General features: G+C 61.0%; 1 protein-coding gene across 1 annotated transcript in view; it reads right to left on the bottom strand.

The window, feature by feature from the left end:
* Positions 1–707: 707 nt before the first annotated feature.
* LOC143390597 (mucin-2-like) overlaps positions 708–18442 on the bottom strand; it is a 29759-nt gene continuing 12024 nt past the window's right edge. The window contains 23 exon segments of the mRNA XM_077108617.1: positions 708–930; positions 1054–1180; positions 1426–1465; positions 1678–1806; positions 2453–2551; positions 2811–2933; positions 3059–3099; positions 3261–3365; positions 3625–3802; positions 4516–4547; positions 4630–4730; positions 4832–4901; positions 5446–5624; positions 6218–6446; positions 6696–6879; positions 7460–7707; positions 8119–8293; positions 8550–8812; positions 9452–9679; positions 10138–13510; positions 13513–13583; positions 13804–16479; positions 16819–17610. Coding sequence (XP_076964732.1) covers positions 708–930; positions 1054–1180; positions 1426–1465; positions 1678–1806; positions 2453–2551; positions 2811–2933; positions 3059–3099; positions 3261–3365; positions 3625–3802; positions 4516–4547; positions 4630–4730; positions 4832–4901; positions 5446–5624; positions 6218–6446; positions 6696–6879; positions 7460–7707; positions 8119–8293; positions 8550–8812; positions 9452–9679; positions 10138–13510; positions 13513–13583; positions 13804–16479; positions 16819–17610 — 9686 coding nt within the window.

An 18442-nucleotide genomic window follows, 5' to 3' on the forward strand; every position in this document is an offset into this window, starting at 1 on the left:
CTCCACCAGCCTCCATGAGGCCCAGAAAGCCAGGGCCTCAGCTCCTAAACACGTGAGGGCACTGTGTCTGAGGTCACACACGTACGCGTGGCCAGCCGTCCACTGTGCCTTCAGGCCAGTGGGAGGCCTGGCGGGCTCTGCCTGGAAGCTGCCTGCAACCCTGGCCAGCCAGCCACGGCCACTTCTGGCCAGTTTGCAGCGGGAGCTGATTCTCTTGGCTTTTCCGGGGTAGAAGCCAGAGAGATCCACACACACAGGCACACACTGACCCCACAGCTCGTGCTGGACTAAAATCACCCCAGCGGCAGAAAGCCTGGGAAACGGCCATGAAAGACCCTGGACGGTCTCACAGGCCTGAGGTCAAGCTGCCCAGCCAGGGCTTGGCACATGCAGAGAGCTTGGGGCTGGTTTTTCTGGGCAGTACTGGGCAAAGCCAGGATCCCTGGGTCCTGTGTGCACACTGGTGGCCGGACCCATGGGGGGCCCAGGGCCCTCTCTGAGGCACCCCACCCCCACACCCCTGGACCCTGCCACCCAGTGGCCAACGGGCATCAACTCAGACCACACCAGTACAGCATCTCTGCCTGAGTTTATTATCAGAAAGCAAAAGATCCAACAGAGACTCAGAAAATAAATATCCGCAGAGAGGAATCCAAGCTCAGGGGCCAGGGGCGAGGCCGGTCAGCGGCGGGGGCAGCGCCTCCGGCTCACGCCCTCCCTAGAAGCCGGGGGCTGGAGCGGCGCACGCGGCTCTGCTGCGCCCGCGGGAGCCCGCAGACGGAGTCCTGGCACAGGCAGCTCTCGATGTGCGTGTAGGTGTGAGCCAGCGTGCCTCCGTTGGGGCAGTCCAGCACCACCTCGCGCTCGCTGGTCCTCTCCTCCTTGCAGCAAGAGCACCTGTGGTCCAGGGCCTGGGCCTGCGCCGAGTACCTGGGGGCGAGGCCGGGGTGAGGGGCCGCCTCCCTGGAGGCGGGGCTGGCCTCGCCCCGCCCCCGGCCTCTCTTTGGACTCCTCCGGGCTCCCCACCAGGGCACAGGCTTAGCCGGGACTCACATGGCGAAAGTCCCACAGGACCCGGAGCAGTAGTTCATGGTGACATTCTTGGTGCAGCCGGCCCTTGAGATCTCCCTGACCACTGGGATGGTGGAGCAGGGGACCCTGGTCTCGTTGAGAGGGATGCCTGGGAGGAGGCCGAGGGGCAGGGGTCTCACACCAGCTCTCACTTCCTCTCCTCTGCCCCAGTGCAGCAGCCCCCAACCTGCGCCACCCGTCCCCCAGGGGCAGCCCTCAGCCTCCAGCTGGGCTCCCTCCTGCCTCTTCCTGGGCACAGCAGGCACAGCTCTGGGCACCCTCCTCTCTGCTTTCCTCCCTCCAGGGGCTCTGAGGCACCCACCCACCAGGCTGTGCCTGCCAGAGGCTACTCACATCTCTGGCAGCATCCATTGGGCATCAGTGTGATCGAGCCCTGGGGGGAAAGGAGAATGAGCCTGGGTCCCCCAGACTTCCCTGTCCCGGGGTTGGGAAGGGGTGGTTCCTGCAGGAGCCCAGGACAAAGCCTCCTGGGCAGCTGCAGCCAGGCCTGAGGCCATGTCCCAGCACTGGACCAGCCTTTCAGGAACACTGGGGGCCCCACCCTGGGCAGAGCATGGTAGACCCACGCCCCAGGGGCCCACTCACTGGGACACAGCGGCTGGGGTCAAAGTCAGGGCAGGAGATGTTGGAGACGGATGAGATGAGCTGGTTGTGGAGCTTCATGCAGCTGTAGAACATGCACTTGTTGTTGGGGTTGCTCTGAATGTCCCCGGGCTGCAGGCAGAGAGCATCAGTGAGGACACGTGGGAGGGAAGGTCTTGCAGCCCAGAGACACAAACAGGACAGAGTGGGGACAGGACAAGAGCAGCTTTCCAGACCAGACCAGCTGCAGCCCAGCAGCACCAGGCAAGTGGACAAGGGGTCTCGGGACAGGCGCCTGCCTGCAGCCCACATAACCAAAAGGTTCTGTCCCCATCCCAGGAAGCTGTGGCTGTGCCCAGACCTATGAACTGACCCCATTTGGGAGAAGGACCTTAAAGATGAAGCTAAACAAGATCTTGAGACAAGGTCATCCTGGATTAGCGTGGCCCCAAAGCCAGGGGCAGCATCCTTATGAGAGGCAGAGGAGGAGACAGATGCAGGGAAGGAGCCACTTGGAGACGGAGGCAGAGCCTCCCCATGGCTCCCCCTCCGCAGCCCTGTGAGCCTGGACCTCAGAGCTGGGCACTCCAGAACTGGCAGAATCGAGTCCTGCTGGCTTAAGCCACCGCACTGTGTACATTGCTGCAGCAGCCCCAGGACCCTTGTCCACAGCTGCACCCAGAATTGGGGGACTCGGCCAGCGGAGCCAGGGTTCCCCTGTTCTCTATTCCACCTGCCCTGTGGAACCTCCCAGCCATGGGTGGTGTCCCTTGCGCACCTTCAGGATGAGGTACTGGCTTTTGGGCCTGTTGATGATGCAGTGGGTCTGCTCACACTTCTTGCAGCACTGGCCAGGGGCCTCCACAAGTTCAAAGCCCTGTGGACAGACAAGGCCCAGGCCCAGTTGCAGGCTTGTCCTGCACCCCAGAGGCACCTGGGGCTGCTGGGGTTGCCTGCCTGGAGAGGCTGCAGTCCAGGTAGGTGCCAAGGTGGAGAGGCGGGGACGGAGTGGGCAAGGAGAGCACGGAGGAAGTGTGAACAACTCCGTGGAAGCGTCAGGGCCTGTGTGCTTCTCAGGGAGAGGGGAGGAGGTGCCCTGAGATGGGGAGCGGGGAAGGAGGGCAGCTGGGGCTTACAGGGTCACAGGAGATGTTGCAGGGCACATGGGTGCAGGTGATGACATTGAGCTGGGTGCTGTTGTCCACGGCGTGGGTACACACGCAGTCCTGACACTTGGAGGAGTACACTGGGGAGCCAGGCTGCGGGCACAGGCAGGCGGTGAGGACCTGCCCAGGCCCCGGCCACACCCCTCCCCACCCACGGGGAGCGAGGGCCGCAACCTCCCGTCCCTCCTCCGCCTCCCCACTGCCAGCCCAGGGCTCACCTGGTACTCTGCGTTCTGGTGCACACACACACCCTTGGGCACTTGGGAGAGAGCAGGAGAGGCCCTCAGAGGCTGTCCTGAGTGGCCACCTGGCCTAGCCCCAGCTCAGGACATATCCACAGACAAGACCCCCGAGGGTGCCACTTCCCGAAGCCAGCCCTCCCGCACAGCCCAGCCACGCCAGCCAGCCTTACGCACGTACCACAGGAGTAGACAGGGCAGCACCTTCCGGGCACCATCCTGCTCTTCACCTGGAATCCCAGCGGGCACGGGGCGGGCTCCTCTCTGCACAGGCTGGTGTTGCACTCTGAAGGTGAGGCAGACTCCTAAGGAGGGTGCTTCCCACCGGCAAAGCCCCACCTCCTGCCACATAGCACCGGGCCCCTGCACCCCGGGGGGTTCCCCTTCACCCCTCCCAGGCCAGCCCCTGCAGGGGGATGTCCAGCGGAGCCCCACAGCCTCTGGGATGGCCACATCCTGAGCTCCCAGGGCAGGGGCTGCCCACAGGGTGCCTGATGCATGACAGTGGGGCCCAGGGTCCTGCCTCCCGCTCCGGCTGGCCTTACTGCACAGGGAGATGCTGCAGCAGGTGTCGGCAGGGTCGACCTCGGTGACGAGGTAGGTGCCGTTCTCCTCACACTTGACCGGAGCCCTCTGGCTGCATTGCTTGGGCTGGCACAAGATGCCACTGCCACCCTCCAGGCAGACGCAGTCCTTGCAGTCGAACACAAACCGCTCCCCAAACTGCGGAGGAAGCGCGTGGGCTGCTGAAGCCAAGGGCCCCACCAGGCCCCGCCCACCACCGTGCCAGGGCTGCAGGGCGACCCATCTGTGGCCAGCCAAGCAGGAAAGGGCTGTCCTAGGCAGCTGGCCAAGGGGTCTTGAGGGGAAGCCACATCCCTGCCCACCCCTGGCTCACAGGCCAGGCTCTGGGAAGGACAGCAGCTGCTCTCTTGGGGTCCCAGGCTGCCATCCACAGCCATGACCTGCTCCCAGCACCCACCAACATGGGCCTGGTGTGGGGCCAAGGCACCTCTCAAATCACTTAGGTGTGTGCAGAATTGAGCCAGGAGTGAGCCTCAGGGCCAGGAGCCTACCCTGGAGGCAGAGCACACCCAGTGGCCTATGTGTCACCCCAGTGCTGACAGACCACACGACGGTGGGCAAGCAGGTGGGTGCATAGAGAGAGGGTCGGCTGGGGGTGTGGATGATGGACAGATGAATAAATCCGTGACCAGGTGATAAGAGGATGGATGGATGGACAGATGGACAGGTGGGTGAGTGGATGGACAAGTGGGTGGAGAGATGTTTGGATGGACAGATGGACAAAAAAATGGACAGTGGATGAGTGCGTGGGCGTCCCTGCTAAATCAGTATCCCAGGGTTCAGTGACTGATTACTCAGTCTCATGTCCACCGGACCCCACTCCCCTCCCGCAGCACAAGGGGAAGACCTACCTCTCTGGGCACATTGTCGGGTCCCACACAGCCTGGGGGAGGAAGGAAACACTGTTAGCACAGCGTGGTGCTGTAGGGAGCAGGGTCCACCCCGGGGCGGGGCGGGTGGCCTACCGCAGGTCTTCACGCAGACATCGAAGCCCGGGGCGTAGCTCGTGGTGCCTTCGGGGCAGTAGCAGCCCTCCACCAGGCTGCTGGAGTTCTGCGGGGAGGAGCTGAAGGAAGAGGACCCTCAGGGGGGCCTCTGGCCCAGGGCGGTGGGATGGGGAGGGGCCACCTGCCAGCCCATCCGTCGGGGACTCGTCACACTACGTACCTGGACTGGCAAGTGGGCTCTTGTGGGGGGCCACAGGCCCGGTACTCCCTGTGAGATGGGCACGTCACAGCTGCAGAAAGCAAGGACCAGAGGGCCACTCAGGAGGGCACATCCCCAGTGACAGCTGCCCGCTCCCTCCCAACCAGGACCTCCCCACACCAGCAGAGGTGGCCAGTGACTCAGTGCTGTGGCCTCTGTCCTGCCCTGGTGGGTGCCTGGCTGGGGGGGCGTGGTCACGCTCTGGTCAGCTTGGAGGCTGGGTGACCACACCTGCCTGTCCCACGCCTCCACCCTGGCTGCCCCCCGGCAGGCTCAGCCTGGGGCCATCAGGGAGGTGCCTGTGGCTGACAGCAGGAGCAGCGGGAAGGGACAGGCCTGGAGGACAGGAGGCCCACACCCACCTACCTAACCCCAACCCTGACCCAGCTGGGTGCAGAACTCCACACCCGGCCTCCGGGCTGTCCTTCCCCACCTTGGGACCCAGCCTCACCCTGGCTGTCCCTGCATGCCTGGCTCAGCCCATTGGGTCTAACTTCAGGCTTCACTACCAGCAGATCTGGGAGCCTCATCTGGCCTGCAGGCCCCCCGTGCGGGGCAGGGGCAGGGGCACTTACAGCAGGCCCCGTGGGTGTGGCCCCGCCAGTCAATGCAGACGCCCTGCTGGGCACAGAGGGCCGCGTAGGCCTGCACACTGGCGCACTCCAGGCCAGAGCCAGGCACGAAGCAGCTGTCAAACACGCAGGCGTCGTAGTAGTGCTGGGGCGGCACGGAGGCGTGGCACTGGGAGAACAGGCTGTGGGCGAGTTAACGCTCTGGTCGGCTCCAGGCCAGGTGACCACACCCACCTCTCCCACACCTCCACCCAGGCTGCCCCCGGCATGCTCAGCCTGTGGCCATCAGGGGGTGCCTGTGGCTGACAGCAGGAGCGGCGGGAAGGGACCGGCCTGGAGGACAGGAGCCACACCCACTGGCCCCAGGGGGAGCGCTGGGTGCCTGAGCCTCCCCAGCAGCCCTGGAAGCCCCCTGAAGCCCAACCCAGCACCGACCTGTCCGTCGCTGCCCGCCTCGGGAGGCCCCCTTCCATCTAAGCTCAAACCTGGCTCCCCAGAGTCAGCCCTGAGTGCAAGCTCAGAGCTGGGCCACCCAGGGCCTCTGGGGCAGCTAAGCTGGCACCACCCAGGAGGCCAGGAGAGCAGGGTGCCCAGGAACGCTGCTGGCCTGTGGGAACAGGGGCCTGGGCCTGGGCCCTGACTTGGGCCAGACAGCACCGTGCTCAGCCCTCTAGCTCCCTGCTCGGCTGGGCCTCGCATCCTCCTGGTAGGCTAGGCTGCTTCCTGGGGCCCACAGCTGCCCAGTGGCCAGGCCCGACAGGGCCAGGCAGGTCACCTGTCCTTGATGAGCTGGCAGAGTGGAGACGTGGTGCAGTTCTTGGGCAGTGTGGAGTGGCTGCCCCCTGGCGTTGTGAGGGCCGGGCGCCTGGTGGTGAAGCTGCCGTGGGGACAGTGTGGCTTGGAGGGATCATTCACCACCCACTGGTCAGCTGCGGCCTCGCAGTTGGAGGTGATCTCCCCACTAGGCAGCACACAGTCGTCCGCAGTGCTGTTGGTGCAGGTGCCTGTGGGGGCAAGGATGGTGCCATCGCACCAGCACCAGCCTGGACCGTCGGGGCCAGGGTCGTCCCTGGGAGACCACCCCTCCCCCCGCCCAGGTCCCTCGTGGCCAGCCCCCTCCTGTGGGCTCCCCACAGGGACCAAACCCAGGACCACACCACAGCGCCCCAACAGAGGAGCAGAAGACCCACTGCCCGCCGCTTGAACAGGCCCCCAGCTCCCAAGGTGGGGCGGGCGGGGGCTGCAGAGCTCACCACACTGGCCCTTGGTGTTGTTGCCGAACAGGCGGTAGGGCAGCCTGACGGAGAAGGACAGCCCATTGTAGGAGATGAGAGCGCCCAGCTCGGGGATGTCCACCACGAAGCTGATGCCCGACTCGTAGACCTGCAGCCCATACTTCTTGTAGGGCAGGGCCACCGCCTGCTTGTTGACCTGCACCTGCAGCCAGCGTTCCTGGTCAGACACCCCGGCAGGAGCAGGGGGCAGCCAGCTAGAGGCCTGCCTTGCCCTGCCTCGGTCACCTCCGGGAACTGTGTGTGACGCAGAGGCCCATCTGCACCTGCAGGGAGGGGTCTGCCTGTCCCTCCCCCTCCTGCTCCTTCCGATTCCTTCTGTTGTCCCTGAGCAGACCCTGTCCCCTCTGGTCCAGGAGTAAGCTGGACAAGTCCTCTCTGGAGACTTTGGGGCCTTAAGCAGAGAGTAGGGCCCCAGGCCCCTTAGCCAGTGGACCAATGATCCCAGGAGGGCAGCCCTGACCACCCGCCCCGTCCCCGGGAGGAGCTTCTGCCGAGACCTGTGCCCGGGCGGGGCTTGAGTGGTGGACGCAGGGTCCCTGAACACACCTGGAGGGCCTGAGAAGAGCACGCTGTGTCCCCAGGAGACCCCGCCCCATCCCACCTTCCAGCCCGGCTCCGGGGAGGCTATGTAGGGCCCTTGCTGCCGTCCTCTGCTGTGGGGATCTCGCTCAGAGCCCGGCCTGCTCGCCCGCTGTGGACACTCCCAGGCCCACCCCACGCACCTGCACTTTGAGAGGCATCATCTGTGTGGTTTGCATCAGCACCTCCTGGGTCTCGTGGCGCACGATGAGTGTGCGGGGGCAGGACACCTTGTCGTTGACGTCACAGTGGTAGTTGTCGATGTAGACCCCAAAGTTCTCCACCTGCGGGGTCACCTCCTCCACCAGCACGTAGGTGCAGTTGCCCTGGTAGCTGTAGTACAGGCCGTCGAAGGTGACGTAGTGCGGGTCCCCCCAGCCCGTGCAGTAGCCTGCAGAAGAAGCTCAGTGAGCTGGCGGGCAGGGGTGGGGACCGCAACGGGTCACAGTCAGGATTAAGGGTCAGGTCGGGAGAGCGGGCCTGAAAAGCCTGGTACATTTGGGTGTGAGAGCAGGCTGGACCTGGCTCCCCACCATCCACAGGGCCCTTCCGCAGGACAGGGCCTCGGTGTGGAGCCAGAGGGGCCCCTCTAACCTGGAAGGCTCCTCGTTCTGGGGAGGTCCCCAGACCTGGGCAGGAAGGAGCGCGAGAAGTCCCTGGGCCCTGGTCAAGCCTGCAGCAGGTGCTCAGCCCTCGGACCCTGCGCCCAAGGGCCTGCCGCGTGCTCCCAGGAGACCAGCCATGCCACCCTCCACCAGAGAGGGAGCGGCAGGCAGCCCCCGAGCGACTGGGAGGGACTTACAGTCACACTCCCAGTGCCAGCAGCAGCCGTCGGGGTCAAGGACGCGCACAGGCTTGAGACCGTTGGAGCAGGTGGGCATGGGCGGGGGCTGGCACTCCTTCTCCACGATCTCCACCACATTGTCGTGCTTGCAGATGGCCATGGTGCAGTTACACAGCCACCAGGTCTCGTTCTCCTGCAGGACGAGGCCCTGGGAGTCAACAGGCTGCACGTGGGCAGCAGGGCAGTCCTCTCCACCCCAGAGGGGCCGCCGGCAGCGCAGGGCCTCGTGGCGGCCAGCCACCTGGCCAGGCCTGGAGAAGGCCAAGGGCCGCAGCGGACCCTGCACTGCAGATGGTGCAGGGCAGGGGAGGAGCATCTCGGACCCCTCAGGCCTCGGACGCATGGACACCTCTGGCACCGGGGGGACGAGGCCACCCTGGCCCACTGACCTGTCTCGGAGGATCGAAATCTAGGCACCCAGTGGGCTTGGTGGTGCCGGGTGTCGGCTTGGAGGATGTGGTCGCTGGCTTGGGCGTTGAGGGTACTGCTGGTGTCAAAGGCGTGGCCACCGAGGACGGAGTGGGCACCGAGGATGTGGGCGTTGGGGAAGGCGTGGACGGGCAGGACCAGTTGAAGTACTGCAACTCACAGTCAACGGAGCAGTTCACATAGTAGCAGGTGTCCCCGATGGTGTTGTTGTACACCACGTCACCTGCAGGGAGAGAGAGGTCCAGTCCCCGTGCCACCCAGAGGCAGGGTGGCCGCCTTAGGGGACGCAGGTCCCGTGGAAGACAGAGAAGGCGCGGCTGTGGGCCCAGACAGTCATGTGTCCCAGGGGTTCCTGTGTGACTGTCCCTGGGCACATGCTACAGGGTCGGGAAGGGGCCTCTGGGAGGTGACCAGGCTTAGATGGGGTCCTCGGGGTGGGGCCCTGGGGTGGCATTAGTGACTTTAGAAGAAGAGAACAAGGCTGGAGCCAGCTGGCTTGCCCAGCTCTCCTGGGAATGCCCTCTGCCACGTCAGGGTGCACAAGACGACCTCACCAGGTGCTGACACCACGCTCCTCCCAGCCTCTGGAACCGTGAGCCAAATAAACCTCTAATCTTTAAAAATGATCTAGTGTCAGGTAGTCTGTCATGGCAACAGAAAATGGACCAACCACCCTGACCATGCTCACGAGCTGAGGGACCCTGGTCCCTCTTTCCAGCCAGATGTCCCATTCCACCCTTGTCCTCCCGCCTCCTGAGCAAGTTCCTGGCTTGGACCTTGCCTGGTCCTTACCCTGTCACACTAAACAGGGATCAGACCCAGCTTCAGCTGCCTAGTGTTGGGGGTGGACAGCCAAACACACCTGGGATGTAGTACGTGTCGTTCAACACGCAGCAGGTGGTGGAAGTGCTTATCTCCCACGGGGTGCTGGGAGAAATGAGCGGGGTGGACGTGGCCAGGGTCCCCCAGGAGGACGAGGTTCTGGTGGTCTCCAGTGTGGTCGGCATGGTGGAGGGGAGCCCTGTCCTGGTGGGGGTCCCCACGGCGGTTGTCGGCACAGTGCGGGGAGTGGTCTCGGAGATGGGTGTGCCTGTAAGGACAGGTCTGAGCTGAGGCCGTCACTCCTCTTAGGTGCTACGGGGGCCCGACAACAGGACCACAGAGGGGAAGGTGGCCGGCCGGCGGGAGGCCCAGGCTCTGGAAGCCACCACTCACACTGTGAGGACTGCAGGGGAGGCCGAGGCTCGGGCATCAACAGAGCTGCAGGAGGGGCTGCAGGGCCTCAGACTCAGGGGCCGGCCCCTCTGGCCTCTGCCACGCCAAGGCTCCGAAGGCCCAGGCACAGAGGACGGTCGGGGCTCCCTGCACTCAGTGATGGTGCTCAGAGGGAAAGCCACGCGGAGCCAGCCTCGGCCTTCCCAGGGCCCACCCTCCTGGGCAGAGCAAGGGCAGCCACCCGAGGCACGGAGCCAGGCCAGCCCAGAGCTCTGAGGCTCCCTGGCAGAGGGCGGCTCTCCTGGGAGAGGAGGGTGGGATGCACCTCCTTACCTGGCGAGGCTGGGGTGGTGCCCGAAGTGGAGGCCTCAGGTCCAGGAGTGCTGCCCGAAGTCACAGCGGCCACAGGTGGTGTCGTTCTGGGTGACGCTGGGGTGCTAGAAGGCTCCTTGGTGGTCAGAGGGGTGCTGGGAAGGGTGGTGGACTCCGTGGAAGGGGAGGGGGTAAACTGAGTGGTCACGGGGGTGGAGAGTGAAGGGGCAGGAGTAGACGAGGTCGATGCGGTGGTGGGTACTGTGCGAGTAGGGGTGGGAACCTCTGTGCCAGTGCTGGTGGGAGTGGGAGTAGGGGTCACAGTGCTCGTACTCGTAGCAGCAGGAGTAGCTGTGCTTGTAGCTGTGGCCTCGGGGACGGTGGCAGTTACAGCAGAGGATGGGGTTGGGGTCTGTGTGGTGGTGGATATTGGGACTGGTGTCGCCGTGGGGGTGGGCGTTGGACTAGGGGTCTCTGTGGTTGTGGTGGTGGGTGTAGGTGTTGTGGTCTCAGTGATGGTGGTAGTGATGGTGGATGTTGGGGTTGGGGTCTGTGTGGTGGTGAATATTGGGGTTGGTGTCACCGTGGTGGTGGTCTGTGGGCTCAGGGTCTCTGTGGTTGTGGTGGTGGGTGTAGGTGTTGTGGTCTCAGTGACGGTGGTAGTGATGGTGGATGTTGGGGTTGGGGTCTGTGTGGTGGTGAATATTGGGGTTGGTGTCACCGTGGTGGTGGTCTGTGGGCTCAGGGTCTCTGTGGTTGTGGTGGTGGGTGTAGTTGTTGTGGTCTCAGTGATGGTGGTAGTGATGGTGGATGTTGGGGTTGGGGTCTGTGTGGTGGTGAATATTGGGGTTGGTGTCACCGTGGTGGTGGTCTGTGGGCTCAGGGTCTCTGTGGTTGTGGTGGTGGGTGTAGTTGTTGTGGTCTCAGTGATGGTGGTAGTGATGGTGGATGTTGGGGTTGGGGTCTGTGTGGTGGTGAATATTGGGGTTGGTGTCACCGTGGTGGTGGTCTGTGGGCTCAGGGTCTCTGTGGTTGTGGTGGTGGGTGTAGGTGTTGTGGTCTCAGTGACGGTGGTAGTGATGGTGGATGTTGGGGTTGGGGTCTGTGTGGTGGTGAATATTGGGGTTGGTGTCACCGTGGTGGTGGTCTGTGGGCTCAGGGTCTCTGTGGTTGTGGTGGTGGGTGTAGTTGTTGTGGTCTCAGTGATGGTGGTAGTGATGGTGGATGTTGGGGTTGGGGTCTGTGTGGTGGTGAATATTGGGGTTGGTGTCACCGTGGGGGTGGGCGTTGGACTAGGGGACTCTGTGGTTGTGGTGGTGGGTGTAGTTGTTGTGGTCTCAGTGATGGTGGTAGTGATGGTGGATGTTGGGGTTGGGGTCTGTGTGGTGGTGGATATTGGGGTTGGTGTCACCGTGGGGGTGGGCGTTGGACTTGGGGACTCTGTGGTTGTGGTGGTGGGTGTAGGTGTTGTGGTCTGAGAGAGGATAGTAGTGATGGTAGATGTTGGGGTAGGGGTCTGTGTGGTGGTGGATATTGGTGTTGGTGTCACCGTGGTGGTGGTCTGTGGACTTGGGGACTCTGTGGTTGTGGTGGTAGGTGTAGGTGTTGTGGTCTGAGAGAGGATAGTAGTGATGGTAGATGTTGGGGTTGGGGTCTGTGTGGTGGTGGATATTGGTGTTGGTGTCACCGTGGTGGTGGTCTGTGGACTTGAGGACTCTGTGGTTGTGGTGGTGGGTGTAGGTGTTGTGGTCTGAGAGAGGATAGTAGTGATGGTAGATGTTGGGGTTGGGGTCTGTGTGGTGGTGGATATTGGGGTTGGTGTCACCGTGGGGGTGGTCTGTGGGCTCAGGGTCTCTGTGGTTGTGGTGGTGGGTGTAGTTGTTGTGGTCTCAGTGACAATAGTAGTGATGGTAGATGTTGGGGTTGGGGTCTGTGTGGTGGTGGATATTGGTGTTGGTGTCACCGTGGGGGTGGGCGTTGGACTTGGGATCTCTGTGGTTGTGGTGGTGGGTGTAGGTGTTGTGGTCTCAGTGATGGTGGTAGTGATGGTAGATGTTGGGGTTGGGGTCTGTGTGGTGGTGGATATTGGTGTTGGTGTCACCGTGAGGGTGGTCTGTGGGCTCAGGGTCTCTGTGGTTGTGGTGGTGGGTGTAGTTGTTGTGGTCTCAGTGACAATAGTAGTGATGGTAGATGTTGGGGTTGGGGTCTGTGTGGTGGTGGATATTGGGGTTGGTGTCACCGTGGTGGTGGTCTGTGGACTTGAGGACTCTGTGGTTGTGGTGGTGGGTGTAGGTGTTGTGGTCTCAGTGATGGTGGTAGTGATGGTAGATGTTGGGGTTGGGGTCTGTGTGGTGGTGGATATTGGGGTTGGTGTCACTGTGGTGGTGGTCTGTGGACTTGGGGACTCTGTGGTTGTGGTGGTAGGTGTAGGTGTTGTGGTCTGAGAGAGGATAGTTGTGATGGTAGATGTTGGAGTTGGGGTCTGTGTGGTGGTGGATATTGGGGTTGGTGTCACCGTGGTAGTGGTCTGTGGACTTGAGGACTCTGTGGTTGTGGTGGTGGGTGTAGGTGTTGTGGTCTCAGTGATGGTGGTAGTGATGGTAGATGTTGGGGTTGGGGTCTGTGTGGTGGTGGATATTGGTGTTGGTGTCACCGTGGTGGTGGGTGTTGGACTTGGGATCTCTGTGGTTGTGGTGGTGGGTGTAGGTGTTGTGGTCTCAGTGATGGTGGTAGTGATGGTAGATGTTGGGGTTGGGGTCTGTGTGGTGGTGGATATTGGGGTTGGTGTCACTGTGGTGGTGGTCTGTGGACTTGGGGACTCTGTGGTTGTGGTGGTAGGTGTAGGTGTTGTGGTCTGAGAGAGGATAGTAGTGATGGTAGATGTTGGGGTTGGGGTCTGTGTGGTGGTGGATATTGGTGTTGGTGTCACCGTGGTGGTGGTCTGTGGACTTGAGGACTCTGTGGTTGTGGTGGTGGGTGTAGGTGTTGTGGTCTCAGTGATGGTGGTAGTGATGGTAGATGTTGGGGTTGGGGTCTGTGTGGTGGTGGATATTGGTGTTGGTGTCACCGTGGTTGTGGTCTGTGGACTTGGGGTCTCTGTGGTTGTGGTGGTGGGTGTAGGTGTTGTGGTCTCAGTGATGGTGGTAGTGATGGTAGATGTTGGAGTTGGGGTCTGTGTGGTGGTGGATATTGGGGTTGGGGTCACCGTGGGGGTGGGTGTTGGACTTGGCGACTCTGTGGTTGTGGTGGTGGGTGTTGGTGTTGGGGCGGGGGTCGTGGTAGATGTCGGTGTGGTGACAGTTGGTGAGGTTGTATGCTCTCTCGTGGTGAGTGTTGGGGTACCGGTCTCTGTGGTGGTCTCAGTGGTGGTGGTGGTGGGCGGTGGTGGTGTGGAGCCACAGGGTCTGCAGCACTGGACGTTGATCTCGTAGTTGAGGCAGAAGGGCATGGGAATGACTCCGCCTGGCCTCTGGTCTTCGTTTCTGCAGACCAGTCCGACTGAGAGGTCACACACCACTTGCTGCCCAAGCTGCTGGATTGGAACCTCAGGATGCATCGCTGCTCGGCAGGAGATGTTAGCTGCCCAGCCCGGGGCACAGACGCCTCCAATTGGTTCAAAATCTCCTCCTGGCTTGTCAAAGTTGGGTTTTCCGGAGTCCAGCCAGCCAGTCCACTCGCAGTCCAGACAAGGAGGGGTAGTTGTCGTGGTGGTGGTGGAGGTTGGGATTGTTGTCACCGTGGGGGTGGGCGTTGGACTTGGGGACTCTGTGGTCATGGTGGTGGGTGTAGTTGTTGTGGTCTCAGTGACAATAGTAGTGATGGTAGATGTTGGGGTTGGGGTCTGTGTGGTGGTGGATATTGGGGTTGGTGTCACCGTGGGGGTGGTCTGTGGGCTCAGGGTCTCTGTGGTTGTGGTGGTGGGTGTAGTTGTTGTGGTCTCAGTGACAATAGTAGTGATGGTAGATGTTGGGGTTGGGGTCTGTGTGGTGGTGGATATTGGTGTTGGTGTCACCGTGGTGGTGGTCTGTGGGCTCAGGGTCTCTGTGGTTGTGGTGGTGGGTGTAGTTGTTGTGGTCTCAGTGACAATAGTAGTGATGGTAGATGTTGGGGTTGGGGTCTGTGTGGTGGTGGATAATGGTGTTGGTCTCACCGTGGTGGTGGTCTGTGGACTTGGGGTCTCTGTGATTGTGGTGGTGGGTGTAGGTGTTGTGGTCTCAGTGATGGTGGTAGTGATGGTGGATGTTGGGGTTGGGGTGTGTGTGGTGGTGGATATTGGTGTTGGTGTCACCGTGGGGGTGGGCGTTGGACTAGGGGTCTCTGTGGTTGTGGTGGTGGGTGTAGGTGTTGTGGTCTGAGAGAGGATAGTAGTGATGGTAGATGTTGGGGTTGGGGTCTGTGTGGTGGTGGATATTGGTGTTGGTGTCACCGTGGTGGTGGTCTGTGGACTTGAGGACTCTGTGGTTGTGGTGGTGGGTGTAGGTGTTGTGGTCTCAGTGATGGTGGTAGTGATGGTAGATGTTGGGGTTGGGGTCTCTGTGGTGGTGGATATTGGGGTTGGTGTCACTGTGGTGGTGGTCTGTGGACTTGGGGTCTCTGTGATTGTGGTGGTGGGTGTAGGTGTTGTGGTCTCAGTGATGGTGGTAGTGATGGTGGATGTTGGGGTTGGGGTCTGTGTGATGGTGGATATTGGTGTTGGTGTCACCGTGGGGGTGGGCGTTGGACTAGGGGTCTCTGTGGTTGTGGTGGTGGGTGTAGGTGTTGTGGTCTCAGTGATGGTGGTAGTGATGGTGGATGTTGGGGTTGGGGTCTGTGTGGTGGTGGATATTGGTGTTGGTGTCACCGTGGGGGTGGGCGTTGGACTAGGGGTCTCTGTGGTTGTGGTGGTGGGTGTAGGTGTTGTGGTCTCAGTGATGGTGGTAGTGATGGTGGATGTTGGGGTTGGGGTCTGTGTGGTGGTGGATATTGGTGTTGGTGTCACCGTGGTGGTGGGCGTTGGACTAGGGGTCTCTGTGGTTGTGGTGGTGGGTGTAGGTGTTGTGGTCTCAGTGATGGTGGTAGTGATGGTGGATGTTGGGGTTGGGGTCTGTGTGGTGGTGGATATTGGGGTTGGGGTCACCGTGGGGGTGGGCGTTGGACTTGGGGACTCTGTGGTCGTGGTGGTGGGTGTAGTTGTTGTGGTCTCAGTGACAATAGTAGTGATGGTAGATGTTGGGGTTGGGGTCTGTGTGGTGGTGGATATTGGGGTTGGTGTCACCGTGGGGGTGGTCTGAGGGCTCAGGGTCTCTGTGGTTGTGGTGGTGGGTGTAGTTGTTGTGGTCTCAGTGACAATAGTAGTGAAGGTAGATGTTGGGGTTGGGGTCTGTGTGGTGGTGGATATTGGTGTTGGTGTCACCGTGGTGGTGGTCTGTGGGCTCAGGGTCTCTGTGGTTGTGGTGGTGGGTGTAGTTGTTGTGGTCTCAGTGACAATAGTAGTGATGGTAGATGTTGGGGTTGGGGTCTGTGTGGTGGTGGATATTGGGGTTGGTGTCACCGTGAGGGTGGTCTGTGGGCTCAGGGTCTCTGTGGTTGTGGTGGTGGGTGTAGGTGTTGTGGTCTCAGTGATGGTGGTAGTGATGGTGGATGTTGGGGTTGGGGTCTGTGTGGTGGTGGATATTGGTGTTGGTGTCACCGTGGGGGTGGGCGTTGGACTAGGGGTCTCTGTGGTTGTGGTGGTGGGTGTAGGTGTTGTGGTCTCAGTGATGGTGGTAGTGATGGTGGATGTTGGGGTTGGGGTCTGTGTGGTGGTGGATATTGGTGTTGGTGTCACCGTGGGGGTGGGCGTTGGACTAGGGGTCTCTGTGGTTGTGGTGGTGGGTGTAGGTCTTGTGGTCTCAGTGATGGTGGTAGTGATGGTGGATGTTGGGGTTGGGGTCTGTGTGGTGGTGGATATTGGTGTTGGTGTCACCGTGGGGGTGGGCGTTGGACTAGGGGTCTCTGTGGTTGTGGTGGTGGGTGTAGGTCTTGTGGTCTCAGTGATGGTGGTAGTGATGGTGGATGTTGGGGTTGGGGTCTGTGTGGTGGTGAATATTGGTGTTGGTGTCACCGTGGGGGTGGGCGTTGGACTAGGGGTCTCTGTGGTTGTGGTGGTGGGTGTAGGTGTTGTGGTCTCAGTGATGGTGGTAGTGATGGTAGATGTTGGAGTTGGGGTCTGTGTGGTGGTGGATATTGGGGTTGGGGTCACCGTGGGGGTGGGTGTTGGACTTGGCGACTCTGTGGTTGTGGTGGTGGGTGTTGGTGTTGGGGCGGGGGTCGTGGTAGATGTCGGTGTGGTGACAGTTGGTGAGGTTGTATGCTCTCTCGTGGTGAGTGTTGGGGTACCGGTCTCTGTGGTGGTCTCAGTGGTGGTGGTGGTGGGCGGTGGTGGTGTGGAGCCACAGGGTCTGCAGCACTGGACGTTGATCTCGTAGTTGAGGCAGAAGGGCATGGGAATGACTCCGCCTGGCCTCTGGTCTTCGTTTCTGCAGACCAGTCCGACTGAGAGGTCACACACCACTTGCTGCCCAAGCTGCTGGATTGGAACCTCAGGATGCATCGCTGCTCGGCAGGAGATGTTAGCTGCCCAGCCCGGGGCACAGACGCCTCCAATTGGTTCAAAATCTCCTCCTGGCTTGTCAAAGTTGGGTTTTCCGGAGTCCAGCCAGCCAGTCCACTCGCAGTCCAGACAAGGAGGGGTAGTTGTCGTGGTGGTGGTGGAGGTTGGGATTGTTGTCACCGTGGGGGTGGGCGTTGGACTTGGGGACTCTGTGGTTGTGGTGGTGGGTGTAGGTGTTGTGGTCTCAGTGACAATAGTAGTGATGGTAGATGTTGGGGTTGGGGTCTGTGTGGTGGTGGATATTGGGGTTGGGGTCACCGTGGGGGTGGGCGTTGGACTAGGGGTCTCTGTGGTTGTGGTGGTGGGTGTAGGTGTTGTGGTCTCAGTGATGGTGATAGTGATGGTGGATGTTGGGGTTGGGGTCTGTGTGGTGGTGGAGGTTGGAACTGTTGTCACTGTGGGGGTGGGCGATGGACTTGGGGACTCTCTGGTCGTGGTGGTGGGCACGGGCGTGGGTGAGGTTGTGGGCGTGGTCGGTGATGGTGTTGGTGTGGCGGGAGTTGTGATTGTGGGCGTAGGCGTGGGCGTGGGCGTGGGAGTGGGTGTGGGCGTGGTCCTGGGCGTGTGCGAGGTGGGGCATGCCCACCAGGGTACGCAGCAGTTCACCCGTATCTCATAGTCATAGCAGAGTTCGAATGGTCCAGTCTCAAACTGGTCTTCGTTTTTGCAGATAAGCCCAACGGAGACGTTGCACTCTACTTTCTGGCCCAGCTCTTCCCAGGAGAGGTGGGGCTCCGTGGCCGACCTGCATTGGATGTCCTCTGGAGCCTTGCAGACACTGTCAAAGGTCTCTCGGTCACCACCATCGCTGCCGCTGCTCGGGTGGTCCTCGTTGATCCAGTCAGTCCAGAAACAGCACAGCTCTAGAAGCAAAACCCCCCCAATGGTTATTTGCATCTGGGCAGAGGCACCTTCAAGGTCTCTGTGCCCCGAAGGCCTGGGACCTCCATGACTATCCTTAAGATATGGCTGCCCTCCTGTCATCACTAAAGGACCAGTTTGCAGGACAGGTTTAAACTGACTTCACCCTCATTTTACACTATAATATTGAGGCCCAGAGGGCAGAGGCCACCCCAGGCCATATCTGGGTCTGACAGGCCCAAACCTTGAAGCTTCAGGTAGGCACCCCTTTCCCAAATCCTAGTGTCAAAAGCGGGGGGTGCTGTGGTTGTGGCTCAGGGTACAGCGCTCACCTAGCACGTGCGAGGCACTGAGTTCAATCCTCAGCACCACATAAAAATAAATAAAATAAAGGTACTGTGTCTGAGTACAACTAAAAAAAAAAAAAATTAAAAAGAAAATTTTAAAAAGAACAAAAGTAGGAACCCGTAGAGCCAGAGCTCCAGGAAGGGGGAGTATGGACAGGCCTTGTCTCTACTCTTGGCCAATCGCATGGTCCCTCATGCAGGTCCAGTCCCTGGCCTGAGCAGACAATAAAGTTGCCCAAATACACCCATCGCTGGTCCTTAAGCAGATAAGCCCACCACCTCGCAGGTCCCAAGCAGCCTCCTGGGGGTTCTATAGATTTTGCTCATCTTGGCCCTGTTTGTCACCGTGACATAGTGCAGCGTCACTTGAAGTTGACGGAACTGCAATAGAGAGGGGAAGGGTCTCGTTACCCAGCCGAGACCCTTTACTCTCTTCACTTTTCAGTGTGCCTTCCTGTGTCTTGCCACACCCTGGTGGCTTGTCCAG

The sequence above is a fragment of the Callospermophilus lateralis genome, chromosome 2, assembly GCF_048772815.1.
Source record: "Callospermophilus lateralis isolate mCalLat2 chromosome 2, mCalLat2.hap1, whole genome shotgun sequence".
Classification (NCBI taxonomy): domain Eukaryota; kingdom Metazoa; phylum Chordata; class Mammalia; order Rodentia; family Sciuridae; genus Callospermophilus; species Callospermophilus lateralis.